The sequence below is a fragment of the Cherax quadricarinatus genome, chromosome 83 (assembly GCF_038502225.1).
Source record: "Cherax quadricarinatus isolate ZL_2023a chromosome 83, ASM3850222v1, whole genome shotgun sequence".
Classification (NCBI taxonomy): domain Eukaryota; kingdom Metazoa; phylum Arthropoda; class Malacostraca; order Decapoda; family Parastacidae; genus Cherax; species Cherax quadricarinatus.
Window position 1 is genome coordinate 2,101,909 of NC_091374.1, and position 27,809 is coordinate 2,129,717.

A 27,809-nucleotide genomic window follows, 5' to 3' on the forward strand; every position below is an offset into this window, starting at 1 on the left:
CATGGTGGTGGAAAGGGACACAGATAGAGAGAGGTGAGGAAGAGGTGGGGAAGAGGAGAGGAAGAGATGAGGGGGAGGTGGGGGAGAGGTTAAGGTTGCCACCCAGAGGGCAGGTAATCAGGTGTACCTGTGAAGGCAGCAATTACTATGGTGGAGTAAGCCTGGTTATCGTGCCTACCCATCACTCGATCATCACCCACCCATCATCCATTCATCACCCACCCATCACTCACCACATTCCTCACACCTCAACCATCCCTCGCGCACACCATCGTCACTCTAACACAACAACACTCACTCTCCCACACCTGTCACTCTCCCTTAGAATCAACCCCAGCAACAACGTATAGGTGAGTACACACACACACACACATACCACTGTAACCTGACATACCATGTACCTCTGGTACCACTGTAACCTGACCTTCCATGTACCACTAGTACCACTGTACCTCACAACACTGTCAGATACAAGATTGTACTTCACAACACTGCTACATACAACACTGTACTTCACAACACTGCTACATACAACACTGTACTTTACAACACTGTACACTGGAGTGGTTACATATACACTTCACCCAACACATACACGTCAACCCCACCACTACCTACCACTGCTACCATAGAATAGAAATATCTCCTAACATTATCCACCATGAATCATGTAAGAAATCGTCAAAGAATGCTACTACCATTACTACTACCACCACTACCTACCACCAGTGCCTACCACCACCACCACCATCAGATCATCTCTGCAGGCTGCAGCATTAAGTCTTATCAGTAACCTATAAACAATAGTAATGGCATAACTGTGTGACACTGATGGCTCTCCCAGCCACCATAATGACATTCTTTATATACCTGATTCCCCAGTCATTCCCTGTGTTTCTGATTCACCAATCATTTCTTGCGACAATACCCTGCTGGTACAATTCATAACTAACCCACAATACCCTGGCTGCAACAATTCACAACTAACGCACAATACCCTGCTGGTACAATTCATAACTAACCCACAATACCCTGGCTGCAACAATTCACAACTAACGCACAATATCCTGATAGTACAATTCATAACCCACAATACCCTGGCCGCAACAATTCACAACTAACCTACAATACCCTGGCTGCAACAATTCACAACTAACCTACAATACCCTGGCTGGTACAGCTCACAGCAAACCTACAATACCCTGGCTGGTACACTTCACAACTAACCAACAATATCCTGGCTGATACAGTTCACAACTAACCTACAATACCCTGGTTGGTACAGTTCACAACTAACCTACAATACTCTGGATGGTACAGTTCACAACTAACCTACAATACTCTGGATGGTACAGTTCACAACTAACCTACAATACTCTGGATGGTACAGTTTACAACTAACCCACAATACCCTGACTGGTACAGTTCACAACTAACCTACAATACCCTGACTGGTACAGTTCACAACTAACCCACAATACCCTGACTGGTACAATTCACAACTAACCTACAATACCCTGGCTGGTACAGTTCACAACTAACCCACAATACCCTGACTGGTACAACTCACAACTAACCTACAATACCCTGACTGGTACAGCTTACAACTAACCCACAATACCCTGACTGGTACAATTCACAACTAACCTACAATACCCTGACTGGTACAGTTCACAACTAACCCACAATACCCTGACTGGTACAGTTTACAACCCACAATACCCTGACTGGTACAGTTCACAACTAACCCACAATACCCTGACTGGTACAGTTTACAACTAACCTACAATACCCTGACTGGTACAGTTCACAACTAACCCACAATACCCTGACTGGTACAGTTTACAACTAACATACAATACCCTGACTGGTACAGTTTACAACTAACCCACCATACCCTGACTGGTACAATTCACAACTAACCTACAATACCCTGATTGGTACAGTTCATAACTAACCCACAATACCCTGACTGGTACAGTTTACAACTAACCCACAATACCCTGACTGGTACAGTTTACAACTAACCCACAATACCCTGACTGGTACAGTTCACAACTAACCCACAATACCCTGACTGGTACAGTTCACAACTAACCCACAATACCCTGACTGGTACAATTCACAACTAACCTACAATACCCTGACTGGTACAGTTCACAACTAACCCACAATACCCTGACTGGTACAGTTTACAACTAACCCACAATACCCTGACTGGTACAATTCACAACTAACCCACAATACCCTGACTGGTACAATTCACAACTAACTTACAATACCCTGACTGGTACAGCTTACAACTAACCCACAATACCCTGACTGGTACAATTCACAACTAACCTACAATACCCTGACTGGTACAGTTGACAACTAACCCACAATACCCTGACTGGTACAGTTGACAACTAACCCACAATACCCTGACTGGTACAGTTCACAACTAACCCACAATACCCTGACTGGTACAGTTTACAACTAACCTACAATACCCTGACTGGTACAGTTCACAACTAACCCACAATACCCTGACTGGTACAGTTTACAACTAACCCACAATACCCTGACCGGTACAGTTTACAACCCACAATACCCTGACTGGTACAGTTCACAACTAACCCACAATACCCTGACTGGTACAGTTCACAACTAACCCACAATACCCTGACTGGTACAGTTTACAACTAACCTACAATACCCTGACTGGTACAGTTCACAACTAACCCACAATACCCTGACTGGTACACTTCACAACTAACCCACAGTACCCTGACTGGTACAGTTTACAACTAACCCACCATACCCTGATTGGTACAATTCACAACTAACCTACAATACCCTGATTGGTATAGTTCATAACTAACCCACAATACCCTGACTGGTACAGTTTACAACTAACCCACAATACCCTGACTGGTACAATTCACAACTAACCCACAATATCCTGACTGGTACAATTCACAACTAACCTACAATACCCTGACTGGTACAGTTCACAACTAACCCGCAATACCCTGACTGGTACAGTTTACAACTAACCCACAATACCCTTAAATAACAAAAAGGCACAATACCGTGACTGGAACGATACACAAATAACCCGCACATAAAAGAGAGAAGCTTACGACGACGTTTCGGTCCGACTTGGACCATTGACAAAGTCACACTGTGTGACTTTGTCAATGGTCAAAGTCGAACCACTCTCTCTCTTTATGTGCATTATACCTAATACCCTGACTGGTACAGTTCACAACTAACCTACAATACCCTGACTGGTATAGTTCACAACTAACCCACAATACCCTGACTGTACAGTTCACAACTAACGCACAATACCCTGACTGGTACAATTCACAACTAACCCACAATACCCTGACTGGTACAACTCACACCTGAGAGTGGACCAGTGTCAATTCACAGCAATCGTACCTTGAAAACGGTCCAGTAAGGACACTGATAAGAGTTTCGATCAGACCGAAATGTCCTGCAGTGTTTCGTCTGTGAATTATCAGTGACCTGTGGCGGCTAATTAAACTGCGTTTAACGCAAATATGACGTTTAATGCATCTAAGACAAAGACCAAGATACCAAATTATATATATATATATATATATATATATATATATATATATATATATATATATATATATATATATATATATATATATATATATATATATATATATATATATATATATATATATATATATATATATATATATAGAAGAAGCAAGTACTGACCTGGGCACCTGAAGTCAGAGTCATGTAGTTCGGCTACCTCCTTGCCCCTGAGGGTAGCCGGAGCGTGGCACTTAGTGAAGAGTGCCAGGGTAGGGTGTCTCCTGAGCCAGCGACCCAGCCAGGAGAAACGACAGTCACAGATGAAGGGGTTGTCAGCGAGGCGAACACTGCGAAGTCCAGTCATCCTCTCGAAGAGTTCCCTGGGTAGTGTTGTCAGGTTGTTGGTGTTGAGAGTTCTGCAACACACGTGTGTAAACACAAGGTGAACTGACCTGTCTTAATGATATATTCACACACAGGAGCTGTGAATCGACCCCTGAAACTATAATTAAGTACAGACACACACACACACACAGGTTAATTAGTCAGACACAGGTGTAACACCTGTGTCTGACTCATTAACAAATATTACCATTGTTATTATAAATATTATTATTATTATTATTATTGATATTATTATTATTATTATTATTATTATTATTATTATTATTATTACTATTATTATTATTATTATTATTATCATTATTAAGGAAAAGCAGTGACTCGGCCAGGCATGGGAAGAACTCATATTTGATCCGAGGAAGAAGAAAAGGCTATCTCCATCTCCAAGGATGAAGATCTCTCACCAGCATCAACTAACCACTCACCTGTAATACAACATTCATACACCTCCAACCATAATATTCATACACACATACATAATACAACTAAGCCACTGCCCGAGTGACCTTCTCTCGTATACATAATGTGTATACATGATGTATATGGTAATTTGTATGCCTATTTTGGCTGTGTATAAATTATGAAGTATACAAGTCAGGATTTGTAAATTCTGAGACAAATGATAGTGAATTATACATGACTGTATAATGTTAGGAGAGAGAGAGAGAGAGAGAGAGAGAGAGAGAGAGTGAGAGAGAGAGAGAGAGAGAGAGAGAGAGAGAGAGAGAGAGAGAGAGAGGTGAGAGAGAGAGAGAGGAGAGAGAGAGAGAGAGAGAGAGAGAGAGGAAGAGAGAGAGGAAGAGAGAGAGGAGAGAGAGGATGAGAGAGAGGAGAGAAAGGATGAGAGAGAGGAGAGAGAGGATGAGAGAGAGAGAGAGAGAGAGAGAGAGAGAGAGAGAGAGAGAGAGAGAGAGAGAGAGAGAGAGAGAGAGAGAGAGAGAGAGAGAGAGAGAGAGAGGAGAGAGAATAAGGCAGGAGGGTGCATTTCCTTCTTAAATCACTTGACCAAGAAAAGGCTGTGGGCCCAGACAAGTTGAGCCCAAGATTGTTGAGAAGATGTGCAGACCAGCTAGCAGCACCTCTAACTCGCATCTTTCAGCACTGCCTAGTACAGTGTAAATGGCCCTCTCCATGGAAAGAGGCAAATGTAGTCCCTGTTCACAAAAAGAAGAGCAGAACAGAAATCAGCAACTACAGACCAGTGTCACTCCTGTCAATCACTGGTAAGATCCTTGAGACAATTATCTCAAGACAAATGACAGATTTTTTTTGACTACCACTCACTACTTTGTGATCGTCAATATGGCTTCAGGAAAGGTTACTCTGCTGCTGATCTGTTGTTAAACCTCTCCACTAAGTGGCACCAGTCACTGGATGAATCCAAAGTCAGCTGTGTGGTAGCACTGGACATTGCTGGCGCTTTCGACCAGGGTGTGGCACCAGGGCCTCTTAGCAAAACTTCAAGCACTGGGAATTGCAGGCTCTACGCTATGTCTCCTCAGTGATTACCTTCATTGTAGATCTCTAAGTGTAGTCCTCAATGGAACGGAATCAGCAAGACATCCTATTAGGGGCAAGCGTTCCACAAGGAAGTGTGCTGGGTCCACTGTTATGGAATGTCTACTTCAACGACCTTCTTCATCTCATCCCAGAATCACATGCATATGCAGACGACTGTACACTGACATTCACTTATCCAAGAGAAGAAATGCCAGCTGCTCTAAGCTACATCAATCACCAGCTGAGAGCTATATCAGCTTGGGGAAATAGATGGCAAGTAACATTTGCACCTGAGAAAACGCAAATGATGATCGTCTCTAGGCACCATGATGGTAATGCTGGTGCAGTAGTGAAGGATGAATGGGACGATGTTGGCACCTGGAGATCACACTGTAACTACCACCACCACATTGTAACTACCACCACCACACTAACTACCACCACCACACTACCACCACCACACTGTAACTACCATCACCACACTGTAACTACCATCACCACACTGTAACTACCATCACCACACTGTAACTACCATCACCACACTGTAACTACCATCACCACACTGTAACTACCATCACCACACTGTAACTACCATCACCACACTAACTACCATCACCACACTGTAACTACCATCACCACACTGTAACTACCATCACCACACTGTAACTACCACCATCACACTGTAACTACCACCACCACATTGTAACTACCACCACCACACTAACTACCACCATCACATTGTAACTACCACCACCACACTAACTACCACCATCACACTGTAACTACCACCACCACATTGTAACTACCACCACCACACTAACTACCACCACCACACTGTAACTACCACCACCACACTGTAACTACCACCACCACCACACTGTAACTACCACCACCACATTGTAACTACCACCACCACACTAAATACCACCACCACACTGTAACTACCACCACCACACTGTAACTACCACCACCACACTGTAACTACCATCACCACACTAACTACCACCACCACACTAACTACCACCACCACACTAACTACCAGTATCCTCTGCATGGGCAGTGAGAGGAACACACGCCACAGGCCCGTGGCCTGGTTGGCAACACTCTCGCTTCACACACTGAAAGTCCGTGGTTCAATTCCCGGCATGGGTGGAAACCTTGCTCGTGTTTCCTTACACCTGTTGTCCCGTTCACCAGACAGTCCTCGATGACGCACTGACTTTCTTGGGTTATCCTGGGTGGCTAACCCTCCCTACCCTGGGTTATCTTGGGTTGCTAACCCTCCCTACCCTGAGTTATCTTGGGTTGCTAACCCTCCCTACCCTGAGTTATCTTGGGTTGCTAACCCTCCCTACCCTGAGTTATCTTGGGTTGCTAACCCTCCCTACCCTGGGTTATCCTGGGTTGTTAACCCTTCCTACCCAGGTTATCCTGGGTTGCTAACCCTCCCTACCCTAGGTTATCCTGGGTGGCTAACCCTCCCTACCCCAGGTTATCCTAGGTTGCTAACCCTTCCTACCCCGGGTTATCCTGGGTTGTTAACCCTTCCTACCCGGGTTATCCTAGGTGGCTAACCCTCCCTACCCCAGGTTATCCTGGGTTGCTAACCCTCCCTACCCTAGGTTATCCTGGGTGGCTAACCCTCCCTACCCCAGGTTATCCTAGGTTGCTAACCCTCCCTACCCCAGGTTATCCTAGGTTGCTAACCCTTCCTACCCGGGTTTTCCTAGGTGGCTAATCCTCCAAGGTTAAAAATCCCAACAAAATCTTATGTATCGTGGACACATCCGGCGCCGGATACGAGTGTCATTTAACTTAGTGGCGTCAGACACGCCACTAAACACTTCTAAATTGACCTAATTACCAGCCAGAGTCTTATTATTAAAGGTAATTAAATCTTAATTGGCTATTGTAGTTACTTAATTACCTGAGGTCTAGGATATTGTTGTTGTATTTTTGGGGTGGATACAGTTGTTCAGTGCAGTGTATATACATACTGGTATGTATGTCTGTCAGTGTATATACATACTGGTATGTATGTCTGTCAGTGTATATACATACTGGTATGTATGTCTGTCAGTGTATATACATACTGGTATGTATGTCTGTCAGTGTATATACATACTGGTATGTATGTCTGTCAGTGTATATACATACTGGTATGTATGTCTGTCAGTGTATATACATACTGGTATGTATGTCTGTCAGTGTATATACATACTGGTATGTATGTCTGTCAGTGTATATACATACTGGTATGTATGTCTGTCAGTGTATATACATACTGGTATGTATGTCTGTCAGTGTATATACATACTGGTATATATGTCTGTCAGTGTATATACATACTGGTATGTATGTCTGTCAGTGTATATACATACTGGTATGTATGTCTGTCAGTGTATATACATACTGGTATGTATGTCTGTCAGTGTATATACATACTGGTATGTAAGTCTGTCAGTGTATATACATACTGGTATGTATGTCTGTCAGTGTATATACATACTGGTATGTATGTCTGTGAGTGTATATACATACTGGTATGTAAGTCTGTCAGTGTATATACATACTGGTATGTAAGTCTGTCAGTGTATATACATACTGGTATGTATGTCTGTCAGTGTATATACATACTGGTATGTATGTCTGTCAGTGTATATACATACTGGTATGTCTGTCTGTCAGTGTATATACATACTGGTATGTCTGTCAGTGTATATACATCCAAGGATGTATATTTCTCAGTGTATATACACAGAAATCTATAACTTAGTGAACATAAGAACAACTAGGGTAAGCCAGGAAGATAATAACAGTGAAGAACAACAGGATAAGAACACCAGTATAATATAGTTAAGTAATAACAGTGTAGAACAAGGTACTTACAGGACCTGCAGGTCGTTAAGGTTCTTAATGGCTACGTCATCAATACAGGTTAGTTGATTGTTGTCTAACTGTCTGTGGGAGAGTTAGAGATAATTAGAGACAGTGAGAGATAATGAGACAGTCTGAAACAGTGAGAGATGAACATATATGTCAGACAGTGAGAGATAATGAGGGAGAGACAGGGAGATAATGAGACAGTGAGAGATAATGAGACAGTGAGAGATAATGAGAGACAGTGAGTGATAATGAGAGACAGGGATAGGAAGGTCGTGTGCAATGAGACAAGAGAGAAAATCTCCGACTTCCGGATAAAAGAGAGCCGACCGGAGACGGATAAGCGAGGCGGAAACTATGAGAGAGAGAGAGAGAGAGAGAGAGAGAGAGAGAGAGAGAGAGAGAGAGAGAGAGAGAGAGAGAGATATTACAGTATATACACCATTCAAGTTTATTCAAAATACTTTAAAAATATACACAGATATACAGAGGTATACACAAATATACAGGAGTATACAGTAGTGTAACTTACAGGTTGTTGATGTTAGGTGCTCCTCTGAATGTTCTCCTCCCCACTACTGTTAGTTGATTATGACTTAGATCTCTGTTGAAGAATAACATCTCTTATTAACAAATACACTTTATACACACCTCCACACACGGATATATACACCTGGAGGTGTATAACTCAGTCGTTACTAACAAATATACTTTATACACACCTCCACACACGGATATATACACCTGGAGGTGTATAACTCAGTCGTTACTAACAAATATACTTTATACACACCTCCATACATGGGATATATACACCTGGAGGTGTATAACTCAGTCGTTACTAACAAATATACTTTATACACACCTTCATACACGGGATATATGCACCTAGAGGTGTATATCTCAGTAACATGTATTCCTGACTGGTGGTGAACAGGTAATATTGCAGCCTAAATTATTCTCGTGTACTAGATAGGCTTTAAACCCCCTAAATCACACACACACGATCCATACATAGCTTTAAGAAGAGGTACGATAAAGCTCATGGAACAAGGAGACAGTGGACCTAGTAGCAACCAGTGAAGAGGAGGCCAGGAGCTGTGACTCAACCCCTGCAATCACAAATAGGTAAGATATCTTAGTTACCTGGAGTTTACCTGGAGAGAGTTCCGGGGGTCAACGCCCCCGCGGCCCGGTCTGTGACCAGGCCTCCTGGTGGATCAGAGCCTGATCAACCAGGCTGTTGCTGCTGGCTGCACGCAAACCAACGTACGTTATTTACGTTATTGTTCACTGGTTGAACGTGGATGTTGGTAATTACGAGGACATGCAACTCTAGTAGGTAGGTACCACGACTAATGTAATAATTATAATGTGTCTACGTTAATTAGGGACACAGGTTGTTAGTGGTCACATGTGTACTGTCATGGCGCAGGTGTCAAGGTGCCACACAGTCGTTAATACCACTAAATACCATGGTAGTTATTACCCTTAAGATACGACCACCCTCACACATACACAAACTAGCCACCAACCACATCACTAACTATATTACTAGCTATATTACTAACTATATTACTAATTATATTACTAACTATATTACTAACTATATTACTAACTATATTACTAACTATATTACTAACTATATTACTAACTATATTACTAACTATATTACTAGCCACCAACCACATCACTAACTATATTTCTAGCTATATTACTAACTATATTACTAACATTATTACTAACTATATTACTAGCCACCAAACAGACGATAAATGAAATACAAGTGAAATTGGCAGACAATAAATGGAATGCAAATTGGCAGACGATAAATGGGATACAAGATAAATTGGCAAAGGGTAAATGTATGCAATTTACGACAGATGCCGCCGCCGCTCTGGGCCACACACACACACACACATACACATCTGTATACGTGTGTGCGTGTGTGTGTGTGTGTGTGTGTGTGTGTGTGTGTGTGTGTGTGTGTGTGTGTGTGTGCGTGTGTGTGTGTGTGTGTGTGTGTGTGTGTGTGTGTGTGTGTGTGTGTGTGTGTGTGTGTGTGTGTGTGTGTGTGTGTGTGTGTGTGTGTGTATATATATATATATAAAAATATATATATATATATATATATATATATATATATATATATATATATATATATATATATATATATATATATATATATATATATATATATATATATATATATATATATATGAAATATCCATGGGAAAAACTGGTGGCATTACAGGTGGTACTAATGGTACCATGGCTGGTGGCAGTAACTGCGAGTGGCCCGCGGTATATTTACCTGGTGCCTGAACAATTAGCGGGTAGATAGAAATGCTATATTGATTTACCGTGCTTCCCACCCAACAATTTTGAGTTTTTAGATCAAAGCCGCGATGTTTTGCTCACACTGGCATTACTATGTTTGTATAAATATAGTCTTTGTGTACTTCTGGTCCGGTGTTATGACTGGAGTGTCTTACACAGTATATAACATACCAGCAGGTACTGGAGTGTCTTACACAGTATATAACATTCCAGCAGGTACTGGAGTACCTTACACAGTATATAACATTCCAGCAGGTACTGGAGTGTCTTACACAGTATATAACATTCCAGCAGGTACTGGAGTACCTTACACAGTATATAACATTCCAGCAGGTACTGGAGTATCTTACACAGTATATAACATTCCAGCAGGTACTGGAGTATCTTACACAGTATATAACATTCCAGCAGGTACTGGAGTGTCTTACACAGAATATAACATTCCAGCAGGTACTGGAGTATCTTACACAGTATATAACATTCCAGCAGGTACTGGAGTTTCCCTTTGATTCAACAATAGTGAATCACTGAAGGCCTGAAGACTCTGGACTAAGCCGTGTGTTTACATGATTCACAGGATGCGACATCCCTTATTGCCCTCTTTAATGAAGGATTATCTTGTCTAATAATCGTTCCTCCGCCACAAACAATGTTAACAGACTATCCAGCAGGACCTGACTTCTTGGGAACGACTTGTAATTACGAGGGAGTGGCGTTTAAGGAGTGTCAGTGAAAGAAACCAGGCCAGGTCACAGCTTAAAGGTCGCAGCCATTAGATGAAATGTGTGGATTACCGTGAGGGCAGGTGTGGGAGTAGCCAGCAGTCATCTGACAGCTGAAGCATCCTGGATTTGACTCCTACACAACATTACTGTGAGGGCAGATGTGGGAGTAGCCAGCAGAGTCATCTGACAGGTGAAGCATCCTGGATTTGACTCCTGAGTCATCTGACAGCTGAAGCATCCTGGATTTGACTCCTACACAACATTACTGTGAGGGCAGATGTGGGAGTAGCCAGCAGAGTCATCTGACAGCTGAAGCATCCTGGATTTGACTCCTACACAACATTACTGTGAGGGCAGATGTGGGAGTAGCCAGCAGAGTCATCTGACAGCTGAAGCATCCTGGATTTGACTCCTACACAACATTACTGTGAGGGCAGATGTGGGAGTAGCCAGCAGAGTCATCTGACAGCTGAAGCATCCTGGATTTGACTCCTACACAACATTACTGTGAGGGCAAATGTGGGAGTAGCCAGCAGAGTCATCTGACAGCTGAAGCATCCTGGATTTGACTCCTACACAACATTACTGTGAGGGCAGATGTGGGAGTAGCCAGCAGAGTCATCTGACAGCTGAAGCATCCTGGATTTGACTCCTACACAACATTACTGTGAGGGCAGATGTGGGAGTAGCCAGCAGAGTCATCTGACAGCTGAAGCATCCTGGATTTGACTCCTACACAACATTACTGTGAGGGCAGATGTGGGAGTAGCCAGCAGAGTCATCTGACAGCTGAAGCATCCTGGATTTGACTCCTACACAACATTACTGTGAGGGCAGATGTGGGAGTAGCCAGCAGAGTCATCTGACAGCTGAAGCATCCTGGATTTGACTCCTACACAACATTACTGTGAGGGCAGATGTGGGAGTAGCCAGCAGAGTCATCTGACAGCTGAAGCATCCTGGATTTGACTCCTACACAACATTACTGTGAGGACAGATGTGGGAGTAGCCAGCAGAGTCATCTGACAGCTGAAGCATCCTGGATTTGACTCCTACACAACATTACTGTGAGGGCAGATGTGGGAGTAGCCAGCAGAGTCATCTGACAGCTGAAGCATCCTGGATTTGACTCCTACACAACATTACTGTGAGGGCAGATGTGGGAGTAGCCAGCAGAGTCATCTGACAACTGAAACATCCTGGATTTGGCTCCTAGACAGGGAGATGTGTGTTGGAACACCTGTTGCCTCTAATCACCTAGCAGTAAATAGGTACCTGGGTGTTAGCCGACTTTCATGGGTGTTTATTCTTGTGAAAATATGCAGTGTCTGGTATTATATAAGCTTGATCACTCAACATCGTCCTCTCCCTGATACCAGGGTACCATGCAATACCAGAGTACCATGCAATATATGATGAACAACGTGCAGGTGCAATACTTGCATTATCCTCACTGCTACAACGTTTCACCTGTTCAGTAGGCTTTTTCAGTCGAATACACAGGTGAATTTAAACTGGAGACATTGGAAGGAGAGGTGATCTTCAGGTGTTCAGTCCCTTAACCTTGAAGTAGTTGTTCTGAAGTCTTCAGTCCCTTAACTTTGAAGAAGAATCCATCTTGAGGTTGTCAGTCCCTTAACTTTGAAGTAGAATCCATTTGGGGTTGTCAGTCCCTTAACTTTGAAGTAGAATCCATCTTGGGGTTGTCAGTCCCTCAGTCTTGATCAATGGAGACTATGGGACTGACCTCCCCAAAGTTAACTCTGCAGGTCAAATAGTATCCACGTGCCACTGTTGAATTAAGCAATAACAGTCAATTTTGCTGATCTGTTTATCTCAAACAGTAAGCTAGATATGCCCGTTATCTGTTAATGCTCCTGGGGATCATAACCTGATCTGTAAACTACAATATACTGTATACTGCATAAATAGCAGTATACGCTTGGGTCATTAGGTTTGAAATCTGTCGACTGCATGAGGTTTAAAGTCCATCGACTAGATGAGGTCTAAAATCTGTCGACTACATGAGAGGTTTAAAGTCTGTCTACCACATGTTGCGACCGCAACTTAAACGTTAGAGTGGATAACTAAAACTTTCAGAACAAGAGATACTAAGCCAGTGATGACACTCTGGCTGTCACTTGTCCTTCCCAGGACAAGTGACTGCCAGTATCACTCCAGCAGTACCACTCCAGCAGTACCACTCCTGCAGTACCACTCCAGGCAGTATCACTCCTGCAGTACCACTCCTGCAGTACCACTCCAGGCAGTATCACTCCAGCAGTACCACTCCAGGCAGTATCACTCCAGCAGTACCACTCCAGGCAGTATCACTCCTGCAGTACCGCTCCAGCAGTACCACTCCAGGCAGTATCACTCCAGCAGTACCACTCCAGCAGTACCACTCCAGGCAGTATCACTCCTGCAGTACCGCTCCAGCAGTACCACTCCAGCAGTACCACTCCAGGCAGTATCACTCCAGCAGTACCACTCCAGCAGTACCACTCCAGGCATTATCACGCCAGCAGTACCACTCCAGGCAGTATCACTCCAGCAGTACCACTCCAGGCAGTACCACTCCAGAAGTACCACTCCAGGCAGTATCACTCCAGCAGTACCACTCCAGGCAGTATCACTCCAGCAGTACCACTCCAGGCAGTATCACTCCAGCAGTACCACTCCAGGCAGTATCACTCCAGCAGTACCACTCCAAGCAGTATCACTCCTGCAGTACCGCTCCAGCAGTACCACTCCAGGCAGTATCACTCCAGCAGTACCACTCCAGGCAGTATCACTCCAGCAGTACCACTCCAGGCAGTATCACTCCAGCAGTACCACTCCAGGCAGTATCACTCCAGCAGTACCACTCCAGGCAGTATCACTCCAGCAGTACCACTCCAGGCAGTATCACTCCAGCAGTACCACTCCAGGCAGTATCACTCCAGAAGTACCACTCCAGGCATTATCACGCCAGCAGTACCACTCCAGGCAGTATCACTCCAGCAGTACTACTCCAGGCAGTACCACTCCAGCAGTACCACTCCAGGCAGTATCACTCCAGCAGTACCACTCCAGGCAGTATCACTCCAGCAGTACTACTCCAGGCAGTACCACTCCAGAAGTACCACTCCAGGCAGTATCACTCCAGCAGTACCACTCCAGGCAGTATCACTCCAGCAGTACCACTCCAGGCAGTATCACTCCAGCAGTACTACTCCAGGCAGTACCAACCACACCGGCAGTACCACTCCAGGCAGTACCAACCACACCGGCAGTACCACTCCAGGCAGTACCAACCACACCGGCAGTACCACTCCAGGCAGTACCAACCACACCAGCAGTACCACTCCAGGCAGTACCAACCACACCAGCAGTACCACTCCAGGCAGTACCAACCACACCGGCAGTACCACTCCAGGCAGTACCAACCACATCAGCAGTACCACTCCAGGCAGTACCAACCACACCAGCAGTACCACTCCAGGCAGTACCAACCACACCAGCAGTACCACTCCAGGCAGTACCAACCACACCAGCAGTACCACTCCAGGCAGTACCAACCACATCAGCAGTACCACTCCTGCAGTACCACTCCAGCAGTACCACTCCAGGCAGTACCACTCCAGAAGTACCACTCCAGGCAGTACCAACCACACCGGCAGTACCACTCCAGGCAGTACCAACCACACAGCAGTACCACTCCAGGCAGTACCAACCACACCAGCAGTACCACTCCAGGCAGTATCACTCCAGCAGTACCACTCCAGGCAGTACCACTCCAGGCAGTACCACTCCAGGCAGTACCAACCACACCAGCAGTACCACTCCAGGCAGTACCAACCACACCGGCAGTACCACTCCAGGCAGTACCAACCACACAGCAGTACCACTCCAGGCAGTACCAACCACACCAGCAGTACCACTCCAGGCAGTATCACTCCAGCAGTACCACTCCAGGCAGTACCACTCCAGGCAGTACCACTCCAGGCAGTACCAACCACACCAGCAGTACCACTCCAGGCAGTATCACTCCAGCAGTACCACTCCAGGCAGTACCACTCCAGCAGTACCACTCCTGCAGTACCACTCCAGCAGTACCACTCCAGGCAGTATCACTCCAGCAGTACCACTCCAGGCAGTACCACTCCAGCAGTACCACTCCAGCAGTACCACTCCAGCAGTACCACTCCAGGCAGTATCACTCCAACAGTACCACTCCAGGCAGTACCACTCCAGCAGTACCACTCCAGGCAGTATCACTCCAGAAGTACCACTCCAGGCAGTATCACTCCAGCAGTACCACTCCAGGCAGTATCACTCCAGAAGTACCACTCCAGGCAGTATCACTCCAACAGTACCACTCCAGCAGTACCACTCCAGCAGTACCACTCCTGCAGTACCACTCCTGCAGTATCACTCGTGCAGTACCACTCCTGCAGTATCACTCCTGCAGTACCACTCCAGGCTAGAGTGGTACTGCTGTGTATATGACCCTCGTCAGGTTCCTGACTTACACAGTATAAAGTACCACTCCAGCAGTACCACTCGTGCAGTACCACTCCAGCAGTACCACTCCTGCAGTACCACTCGTGCAGTACCACTCCAGGCTAGAGTGGTACTGCTGTGTATATGACCCTCGTCAGGTTCCTGACTTACACAGTATAAAGTACCACTCCTGCAGTACCACTCCTGCAGTACCACTCCTGCAGTACCACTCCAGCAGTACCACTCCTGCAGTACCACTCCAGCAGTACCACTCCAGCAGTACCACTCCTGCAGTACCACTCCTGCAGTACCACTCGTGCAGTACCACTCCAGGCTAGAGTGGTACTGCTGTGTATATGACCCTCGTCAGGTTCCTGACTTACACAGTATAAAGTACCACTCCTGCAGTACCACTCGTGCAGTACCACTCCAGGCTAGAGTGGTACTGCTGTGTATATGACCCTCGTCAGGTTCCTGACTTACACAGTATAAAGTACCACTCCTGCAGTACCACTCGTGCAGTACCACTCCAGGCTAGAGTGGTACTGCTGTGTATATGACCCTCGTCAGGTTCCTGACTTACACAGTATAAAGTCTTCACTTATGTTAATAATGGTATAAAGTACCGACAAATTGATGATTACGACACATGTGCAACAGTTGTTGGAACATTTCGCCTGCACGGTGGACTTCTGCACTCAGATACAGAGGCAGCAGATGTGGTAGTGAGATGATGATGATGTGATCATGACGGTGTACACTGTGTGAACATCATGATGGTGTACACTGTGTGAACATCATGATGGTGTACACTGTGTGAACATCATGATGGTGTACACTGTGTGAACATCATGACGGTGTACACTGTGTGAACATCATGATGGTGTACACTGTGTGAACATCATGATGGTGTACACTGTGTGAACATCATGACGGTGTACACTGTGTGAACATCATGACGGTGTACACTGTGTGAACATCATGATGGTGTACACTGTGTGAACATCATGACGGTGTACACTGTGTGAACATCATGATGGTGTACACTGTGTGAACATCATGATGGTGTACACTGTGTGAACATCATGACGGTGTACACTGTGTGAACATCATGATGGTGTACACTGTGAACATCATGACGGTGTACACTGTGTGAACAACACAGACACAGGGTGTGCAGGAGGTGAGACACAGGTCCTTGTTGTTAGGTACACCAACGTCAAAGACCTGGGAGTGATTATGTCGGAGGATCTCACCTTCAAGGACCATAACATTGTATCAATCGCATCTGCTAGAAAAATGACAGGATGGATAATGAGAACCTTCAAAACTAGGGAGGCCAAGCCCATGATGACACTCTTCAGGTCACTTGTACTATCTAGGCTGGAATATTGCTGCACACTAACAGCACCTTTCAAGGCAGGTGAAATTGCTGACCTAGAAAATGTACAGAGAACTTTCACGGCGCGCATAACGGAGATAAAACACCTCAATTACTGGGAGCGCTTGAGGTTCCTAAACCTGTATTCCCTGGAACGCAGGAGGGAGAGATACATGATTATATACACCTGGAAAATCCTAGAGGGACTAGTACCGAACTTGCACACGAAAATCACTCACTACGAAAGCAAAAGACTTGGCAGACGATGCACCATCCCCCCAATGAAAAGCAGGGGTGTCACTAGCACGTTAAGAGACCGCGGGGGCGTTGACCCCCGGAACTCTCTCCAGGTAAACTCCAGGTAATACAATAAGTGTCAGGGGCCTGAGACTGTTCAACTGCCTCCCAGCACACATAAGGGGGATTACCAACAGACCCCTGGCAGTCTTCAAGCTGGCACTGGACAAGCACCTAAAGTCAGTTCCTGATCAGCCGGGCTGTGGCTCGTACGTTGGTTTGCATGCAGCCAGCAGCAACAGCCTGGTTGATCAGGCTCTGATCCACCAGGAGGCCTGGTCACAGACCGGGCCGCGGGGGCGTTGACCCCCGGAACTCTCTCCAGGTAAACTCCAGGTAAACACTGTTTGGGGGTGGAACAGGTCCTGGACCAGACGGTGGCTGGCTGCACCCACCCATACCACACCACCCACACACACACACACACCATCCACACCACACCACCCATTCACACCACACCACCCACCCACACAACCCACATCACCCACACAACACCACCCACCTTCCATCAGGAGAGAGTGAGTTCACGCTCCTGGAAAACCTCTTGATCCAAGAAACTGGAACGACCCTTCCTAACCACACAAACTCCACCATCAACAACAGGGGAGCCACACTCAGGACATACAAAATACACGTCTGAGACGAGAAAGCCACATGGATAAACAGCCACGTCAGCCAAAGGAACGTGAGGTATCTCAGGGTTTTCTAATATATCCCAGAGTATCATAGGGTATACCAGAGTATCCCAGGGTATTCTAGGGTATCCCAGGTATCCTATGGTATCCCAGGGTATACCAGAGTGTCCTAGGGTATCCCAAGGTAGGAGGGAGTACTGGAGGGAGCAATGGCAGTACACAGTTTTAAAATAAGGTACAGCACGATAGGAAAATTGATTGTTAAAACCAGGATCTATGACTCGACCCCCACCACACTCTTCTAAGTGCCTACATTCATACACATACATACATTTATACAAGCGTACATATACAATAAATAAATATATACAGTATATACATATAGTATACATGCATATATACACTATACATACAGTATACATACATATAGTATGCATACATTATACATACATATAGTATACATACATATTGTATACATACATACAGTATACATAGTATACATACATACAGTATACATATAGTATACATACATACATATAGTATACATACATACAGTATACATATAGTATACATACATACAGTATACATATAGTATACATACATACAGTATACATATAGTATACATACATACAGTATACATATAGTATACATACATACATATAGTATACATATAGTATACATACATACAGTATACATACATACATACATACAGTATACATATAGTATACATACATACATACAGTATACATATAGTATACATACATACAGTATACATACATACAATATACATATAGTATACATACATACATATAGTATACATACAGTATACATACATACAGTATACATACATACAGTATACATATAGTATACATACATACAGTATACATATAGTATACATACATACAGTATACATACATACAATATACATATAGTATACATACATACATATAGTATACATACAGTATACATACAAACTGATAATAGTAAGTCAATCACAAGAGGTTGTGTTCAGTGTTGGTAACAAAACAATACTGAGACAATGGAACAATAACAGATGTTCACAAACACTCGTCTACAACAACAACAACAACAACAACAACACTTACCTTACCAACACAATACTATTGACGACAACAAAGACAGTGTATGTAGCTGCCTAGTACACACACACACACACACACACACATTTCTTCTATCCTAGATCCATCCAGTAACCTGCCTATCCCTCAACACAGTCAGTGGACCTCACATCCTCTACCTGTAATCACCTCTCTTAACAACCCCTTGTTTTACCAGCTTCTTCTTACCATTCCTTCTAATTTCTAATTAGTGGTGTCCTTCTCTCACCACTCCATCTATGTTTCACTCCAGCTTCATCCACTCTGTCTCATCCATCTCCAGCGACCTAACACTCCACATCACACACACTAAACACATGTATAACACCTGTGTATCTTCACTGCCTATCTTCTGCTTACCACAAACTATCAACACAATACAAAGGTGGTGTCAGACCATCAACCTGGCTTGTTTCTGACCAGAGACCATCAACCTGGCTTGTTTCTGACCAGAGACCATCAACCTGGCTTGTTTCTGACCAGAGACCATCAACCTGGCTTGTTTCTGACCAGAGACCATCAACCTGGGTTGTCTCTACTCTTCAACCACCACCGACATTGTCGTCTACCAGGAACTGTGCTGACACAGCACCTCAAATATCGTAACTTTGCGTCAACATAAATCTTAAGTAGGCGACGTTAAACGTCTTAAAGAAGGATTTACTAAGGAGCAAGTTACTCTAGAACAAATATGAACCACGAGAAATTATCTCTAATCTTTAAAAGAGAGGATATATATTTTTTCTCACCGACAGCTTAACTGCCTATAAAGTATCTTAATGGTTAAGAGAGGTAACTAGGGAACGCCTACTCCGTTACCACTACACTATAGTCACTACACCGTTACCACTACACTATAGTCACTACTCCGTTACCACTACACTATAGTCACTACACCGTTACCACTACACTATAGTCACTACTCCGTTACCACTACACTATAGTCACTACTCCGTTACCACTACACTATAGTCACTACACCGTTACCACTACACTATAGTCACTACTCCGTTACCACTACACTATAGTCACTACTCCGTTACCACTACACTATAGTCACTACACCGTTACCACTACACTATAGTCACTACACCGTTACCACTACACTATAGTCACTACACCGTTACCACTACACTACAGTCACTACACCGTTACCACTACACTACAGTCACTACACCGTTACCACTACACTAGTCACTACACTTAAGGAATACCTTATACTTGATCCTCACTCAAGCAACACCTCACAGCCAAACAATCTCCAGCAGCAAAGGGTGTGGAACAAGGGTAGGTCTAAAAAGTCTGGAACAAGGACAGACCGAAGGGTATAGGCTGGTGGGTGAGGCCCTGACAGTAGGCTTATGGTGGGTGGAAAGGCCGTAGGCTGGAAATGAAGGAAGTCAGATGATGGGAATTAAGGGAAGGTAATCAGAGGTAAAACCCTGATGGGCATTGTCCGTCCTGTCACCGCTCAGAGGACGGAACTGTGACAGCCAGGTGACCATATATCTTCGCCCACTCTCCGCCCGCTCCTCTCCGCCCGTTTCTTCCTCTCCTCTACTTTCTCCTCTGTTTGCTGTCTCTTGTCACACAGGTGAGAGGTGATTAACAGCCTTCAGAATTATCTACCTATCCCGAGACACACACAAGCGAAAAGGCGGGGCCAGGAGCTGTGACTAGAACCCTGCAATCACAATTAGATGAGCACACCTACACTACTTATTTCTATAGGTCTTTGACTACCAAACACAGTACAGTACTGTGGGAACATAACACAGCCATCAGTCAGTAACTACAGAGAGGCAGCTGTGAGGCGCCTGAGCAAAGCTCACACCTCTACAACACAAATGTCATCAAATATTTCTTAAGTTATACCATGAATTAAGAAAAGATCCTGGACTTCACCTTACGAAAACAGACAAAGCAAATGCGATAATAATTATGGTCAAGGTAGATTATAATGGAAAATAAGATATTAGAAGACAGGGGAACTAACGTGGCAGTTAAAACACTGCCTGATCATCAACAACAATACTGTGTGTGACGATACCATCAAGACCCAGGTCAAGACAGGTCAGGTACTGAGGTCACCAGGCTTATCACTGGCCAGGGATACAAGTAGCAGCAGCAGCAGGAAGAGAAGCAGAAGGAACAGGAGCAGCAGAAGCAGAAACAGCAGCAGGAGGAGGAGTGGGATAGATATGGAATAAAAGGAAGAGAAACAGGAAGAAAGGAAGGAGGAAGAGGATGATAAGTCAGAGTCAGTGACCTGCCACCAGACTGATCTTGTGACCTCAAAGTCCTGAAAACTATTCCTGCTGACACGACACTTAGACTCACTCACTCCTCTCTCTCTCTCTCTCTCTCTCTCTCTCTCTCTCTCACTAGAAGCTGGTATAAGGGTATCAGCTTACTAACAACGCGTAACTTAGGTCTTTCAACCAAATACCTAAGTACCTTTGTGAAAAACTTGACGAGTGGCGAATGTGAGCTGTCTGCCACCCACCTGCCGCTCACCCACCCATCTGCCGCCCACCTTCTAACACCCTGCCAGTTTACCACCCCCTGGATAGATATGAGGTACACAATAGACTAGCCACTTCGAAGGTAAACTCTGATACCTAATTTCTAGCCTAAGAGTGTTATAGTGCGGTCCACACTGCGGTACACGCACACACGCACACACACACACATACACAGTGCTGCACACACACACAGTGCGGCACACACACACACACACACAGTGTGTTACACACAGAGTGGATCCTCCGCCCTGCCTATACCTTGCACGGAACACACACACAGAACCCGCCCGCCCACACCCACGCCCACACCCACGTACTCACCCAACCCACACTGCTTCCCTCTCTCCCAACCCCCATTCCGTACCTCCTCCACTCACTCCACTCTCCCTGGCTCCACTCCATCTCCCATTTTTCTCAGTTCCCACGTAACTCTGATATTCAAACTCTAATTCTCCTGTGTCCTCTTTGGCTCTCTCAATATTTCCTTGCTTAAGTTCGTCCACTTACTCTTTACCTTGTTCACTTAACGTCACTTAACGCCAGGATAATGAACTTCGTCGACAAGTTCGCCGTTGCTCGCTATTTCTGTTTGTAAGTGGTTCTTGTAGTAACTGTTACGTCAGCTGGGAATACTGGCTTACGTTCACTTCTCAGTAGTTGTAACCAGTTACCAGTAACCAGTGTACCGTGGACTCAACGACCAACCGTCTCTGCCTGAGTCACTATCTGAACTCATATTGCGCTGACCTGGCATTATTCAAAGACCCTCTATGGGTACGTGGGCGGCCAGTCAGTCAGTTAGTTATACGAGAGTGAGCAAGGAGGCAGGTCACGGCTGTAAGGGCGTTATAAGTTTGTTGGTCCTTATCGAGTAGTTGAACATATCACTGGTAATAAGTATAAGGTTAGAGAGATTAGTACTGGTCAGTATAAAGAATCGCATTTAGATCATATGAAGTTAGTATGTGATGATAATGATGTTCCAACCCAGACTAATGTGACAGACTCTGACAATCCTCCTGATCCTGTACTCTCTTCCTCTGATACTCAGTCAGACGATCAACCTGAATGTCGTTATTCCCTACGTACACGACAGGTATTGAGAAATCCTCAAATATCATTTGTAACTTCCAATTCAGATTTGCCTCAAATACAGCATGAGTTAGCCAATGCTACAGAGTTTGATCCTCCCAGAGATGACACCCATTCTGCATATGTCAATCTCACCCTAGCAGAGTTGGGGTTAAATGTAAATAACCTGTATAGATGAATAATTACAGTATCAACTTATCAGTATTCAAGAAGTTTTTTTTTTTTGTGTTCATGTTCTCTCCGCATTCTGAGAGTTAACAGTCTAGATTTGAGTGCACCGAATCTGCCTTTCTGTTAAACACTCTTTCTTTGTATATATTCCTTCCTCAGAATCCGTAGATCACATGAATACAGATCGATCGATCAAAATTTTTTTTTTATCACTTGTAATCTCAACGTTGAGTTCGATGTTCATTGTTGAGTTTTAAGTTGTACTATAGTATACCTTGTATTGCATTACAGTTTCAGTCACGTAAGCTTCCATTCCAATGTTCTACTTATGTATGTTATAATGTTTAATTGTTGTGTACTTTGACATTGTATAGAATCAGCCCAAGCCGTATACCTGCCATCTCTAGTTTGTATTAGTTGTATGTCGGGACGACATACGTTAGCGTCGCCGAGCTCTCAGTAGTTGTAACCAGTTACCAGTAACCAGTGTACCGTGGACTCAACGACCAACCGTCTCTGCCTGAGTCACTATCTGAACTCATATTGCGCTGACCTGGCATTATTCAAAGACCCTCTATGGGTACGTGGGCGGCCAGTCAGTCAGTTAGTTATACAAGAGTGAGCAAGGAGGCAGGTCATGGCTGTAAGGGCGTTATCCACCTTATCTGTAATTATACGTAATACCAGCCTACGTGAGTATTTCTTACCTAATCCACGTGTCGAACTCCCACATGATACACTTTACAACGTATGACGGAGGCTACGAAGTGATTAATTAACGTTTGTACTTGTGGGGGAGGGGGGCACTGTTGTTGTGGCACTGTTGTTGTGGTGCTGTTGTTGTGGCACTGTTGTTGTAGTTCTCTTGTTGTGGCACTCGTAGTGCTCTTGGTGTGGTACTGTTGTTGTGGTGCTGTTGTTGTGGTGCTCTTGTGGCACTGTTGTTGTAGTGCTCTTGTGGTAATGTAGCTGCAGTGCTGTTGTTGTGGCACTGTTGTTGTGCTGTTGTGATACTATTGTTGTGGCACTGTTGTTGTAGTGCTCTTGTTGTGGCACTCGTAGTGCTCTTGGTGTGGTACTGTTGTTGTGGCACTGTTGTTGTAGTGCTCTTGTGGTAATGTAGCTGCAGTGCTGTTGTTGTGGCACTGTTGTTGTGCTGTTGTGATACTATTGTTGTGGCACTGTTGTTGTAGTGCTCTTGTTGTGGCACTCGTAGTGCTCTTGGTGTGGCACTGTTGTTGTGGCACTGTTGTCGTGGCATTGTTGCTGTGGTGCTGTTGTTGATCCCATGTATCAGAAACCTTCCTTATGAGGATAGACTGAGGCCCTGAATCTGCACTCTCTAGAAAGACGTAGAATTAGGGGGGATATGATTGAGGTGTATAAATGGAAGACAGGAATAAATAAAGGGGATGTAAATAGCGTGCTAAAAATATCTAGCCTAGACAGGACTCGCAGCAATGGTTTTAAATTAGAAAAATTCAGATTCAGGAAGGATATAGGAAAGCACTGGTTTGGTAATAGAGTTGTGGAAGAGTGGAACAAACTCCCGAGTACCGTCATAGAAGCTAAAACCTTGTGTAATTTTAAACTAGGTTAGATAAATACATGAGTGGGTTTGGGTGGGTGTGATTTCGACATGGCTAGCTTGTGCTACTAGGCCTGATGCCGTTTTCCTTCCTTAAATGGATGTGACCTGACCTGACCTGACCTGACTAGGTGGGTCATTGGTTTAAGCCAGGAGGTGACTTGGACTTGCCTCACATGGTCCAGTAGGCCTGCTGCAGTGTTCCTTCCTTCTTATATTCTTATGAAAGGACACGACAGGATAGGGTAGGATGGATAGCCGAGGGCATCATGGCTTACACAGGGCAAGGGTTAGGGATATAAATAAGGGCAGGGCATAGAATCAGGGATTAGAGTGAGAGGAGGGCGGATATATGTAGTGAATGTGTGTGTACTCACCTATCTGTGGTTGCAGGGGTCGAGTGACAGCTCCTGTGTGTGTGTGTGTGTGTGTGTGTGTGTGTGTGTGTGTGTGTGTGTGTGTGTGTGTGTGTGTGTGTGTGTGTGTGTGTGTGTGTGTACTCACCTATATGTGGTTGCAGGGGTCGAGTGACAGCTCCTGTGTGTGTGTGTGTGTGTGTGTGTGTGTGTGTGTGTGTGTGTGTGTGTGTGTGTGTGTGTGTTTGTGTGTGTGTGTTTGTGTGTGTGTGTTTGTGTGTGTGTGTACTCACCTAATTGTACTCACCTAATTGTGGTTGCAGGGGTCGAGACTCAGCTCCTGGCCCCGCCTCTTCACTGATCGCTACTGGATCCTCTCTCTGCTTCCTGAGCTTTGTCATACCTCTTCTTAAAACTATGTATGGTTCCTGCCTCCACTACTTCACTTGCTAGGCTATTCCACTTGCTGACAACTCTATGACTGAAGAAATACTTCCTAACGTCCCTGTGACTCGTCTGAGTCTTCAGCTTCCAGTTGTGACCCCTTGTCCCTGTGTCCCCTCTCTGGAACATCCTATCTCTGTCCACCTTGTCTATTCCCCGCAGTATCTTGTATGTCGTTATCATGTCTCCCCTGACCCTTCTGTCCTCCAGTGTCGTCAGTCCGATTTCCCTTAACCTTTCCTCGTACGACATTCCCTTGAGCTCTGGGACTAGCCTTGTTGCAAACCTTTGTACTTTCTCTAACTTCTTGACGTGCTTGACCAGGTGTGGGTTCCAGACTGGTGCTGCATACTCCAGTATGGGCGTAACGTACACAGTGTACAGTGTCTTGAACGATTCCTTATTAAGGTATCGGAACGCTATTCTCAGGTTTGCCAGGCGCCCGTATACTGCAGCGGTTATTTGGTTGATGTGTGTGTGTGTGTGTGTGTGTGTTTCCACCACAACCACTAACAACATCACCAGCTGTTCAACAGTCAGGTGTTCACTGGATCAGTTAACTACTACACCTGTTTATAAACTTTCGCACCAGCTGAACTATTGTTATTATTATTATTATTATTATTATTATTATTATTATTATTATTATTACAATCTCAGGTGTCCACAAGACTGACAGTTAACACACAAGTCTACACAGTACACTGCTAACAGTTTATAAGCAGAGTTACAACAGGTTAACAAGACAGTACAGTGATCCTCATCACAGTTACAACAGTGATCCTCATCACAGTTACAACAGTGATCCTCATCACAGTTACAACAGTGATCCTCCTCACAGCCACAACAGTGATCCTCATCACAGTTACAACAGTGATCCTCATCACAGTTACAACAGTGATCCTCATCACAGCCACAACAGTGATCCTCATCACAGTTACAGCAGTGATCCTCATCACAGTTACAACAGTGATCCTCATCACAGCCACAACAGTGATCCTCATCACAGTTACAACAGTGATCCTCATCACAGCCACAACAGTGATCCTCATCACAGTTACAACAGTGATCTTCATCACAGCCACAACAGTGATCCTCATCACAGTTACAACAGTGATCCTCATCACAGCCACAACAGTGATCCTCATCACAGTTACAACAGTGATCCTCATCACAGCCACAACAGTGATCCTCATCACAGTTACAACAGTGATCCTCATCACAGCCACAACAGTGATCCTCATCACAGTTACAACAGTGATCCTCATCACAGCCACAACAGTGATCCTCATCACAGCCACAACAGTGATCCTCATCACAGCCACAACAGTGATCCTCATGACAGTTACAACAGTGATCCTCATGACAGTTACAACAGTGATCCTCATCACAGCCACAACAGTGATCCTCATCACAGCCACAACAGTGATCCTCATGACAGTTACAACAGTGATCCTCATGACAGTTACAACAGTGATCCTCATCACAGCCACAACAGTGATCCTCATCACAGCCACAACAGTGATCCTCATGACAGTTACAACAGTGATCCTCATGACAGTTACAACAGTGATCCTCATCACAGCCACAACAGTGATCCTCATCACAGCCACAACAGTGATCCTCATCACAGTTACAACAGTGATCCTCATGACAGTTACAACAGTGATCCTCATGACAGTTACAACAGTGATCCTCATCACAGCCACAACAGTGATCCTCATCACAGTTACAACAGTGATCCTCATCACAGTTACAACAGTGATCCTCATCACAGTTACAACAGTGATCCTCATCACAGCCACAACTGATCTTCATCACAGTTACAACAGTGATCCTCATCACAGTTACAACAGTGATCCTCATCACAGTTAAAACAGTGATCCTCATCACAGTTACAACGGTGATCCTCATCACAGTTACAACAGTGATCCTCATCACAGTTACAACAGTGATCCTCCTCACAGCCACAACTGTGATCATCACAATTACAACAGTGATCCTCCTCACAGCCACAACAGTGATCCTCATCACAGTTACAACAGTGATCCTCATCACAGTCACAACAGTGATCCTCGTCAGTCACAACAGTGATCCTCGTCACAGTCACAACAGTGATCCTCGTCACAGTCACAACAGTGATCCTCGTCACAGTCACAAGTGATCCTCGTCACAGCCACAACAGTGATCCTCGTCACAGTCACAACAGTGATCCTCGTCACAGTCACAACAGTGATCCTCGTCACAGTCACAACAGTGATCCTCGTCACAGTCACAACAGTGATCCTCGTCAGTCACAACAGTGA

The 27,809-nt window shown here is 44.8% G+C and overlaps 1 protein-coding gene across 7 annotated transcripts in view; it reads right to left on the reverse strand.

Annotated features, from left to right (window-relative positions):
• Nucleotides 1–27,809, reverse strand: part of sli (slit guidance ligand) — a 659,016-nt gene that overhangs the window by 254,256 nt on the left and 376,951 nt on the right. For all 7 annotated transcript variants that reach the window (XM_070102675.1, XM_070102671.1, XM_070102676.1 and 4 more), the window contains 3 exons: nt 8,879–8,950; nt 8,353–8,424; nt 3,742–3,977 (listed from right to left, as the gene is read on the reverse strand). In XM_070102675.1, the coding sequence (XP_069958776.1) occupies nt 3,742–3,977; nt 8,353–8,424; nt 8,879–8,950 (380 nt within the window). The remainder of the gene's footprint in view (nt 1–3,741; nt 3,978–8,352; nt 8,425–8,878; nt 8,951–27,809) is intronic.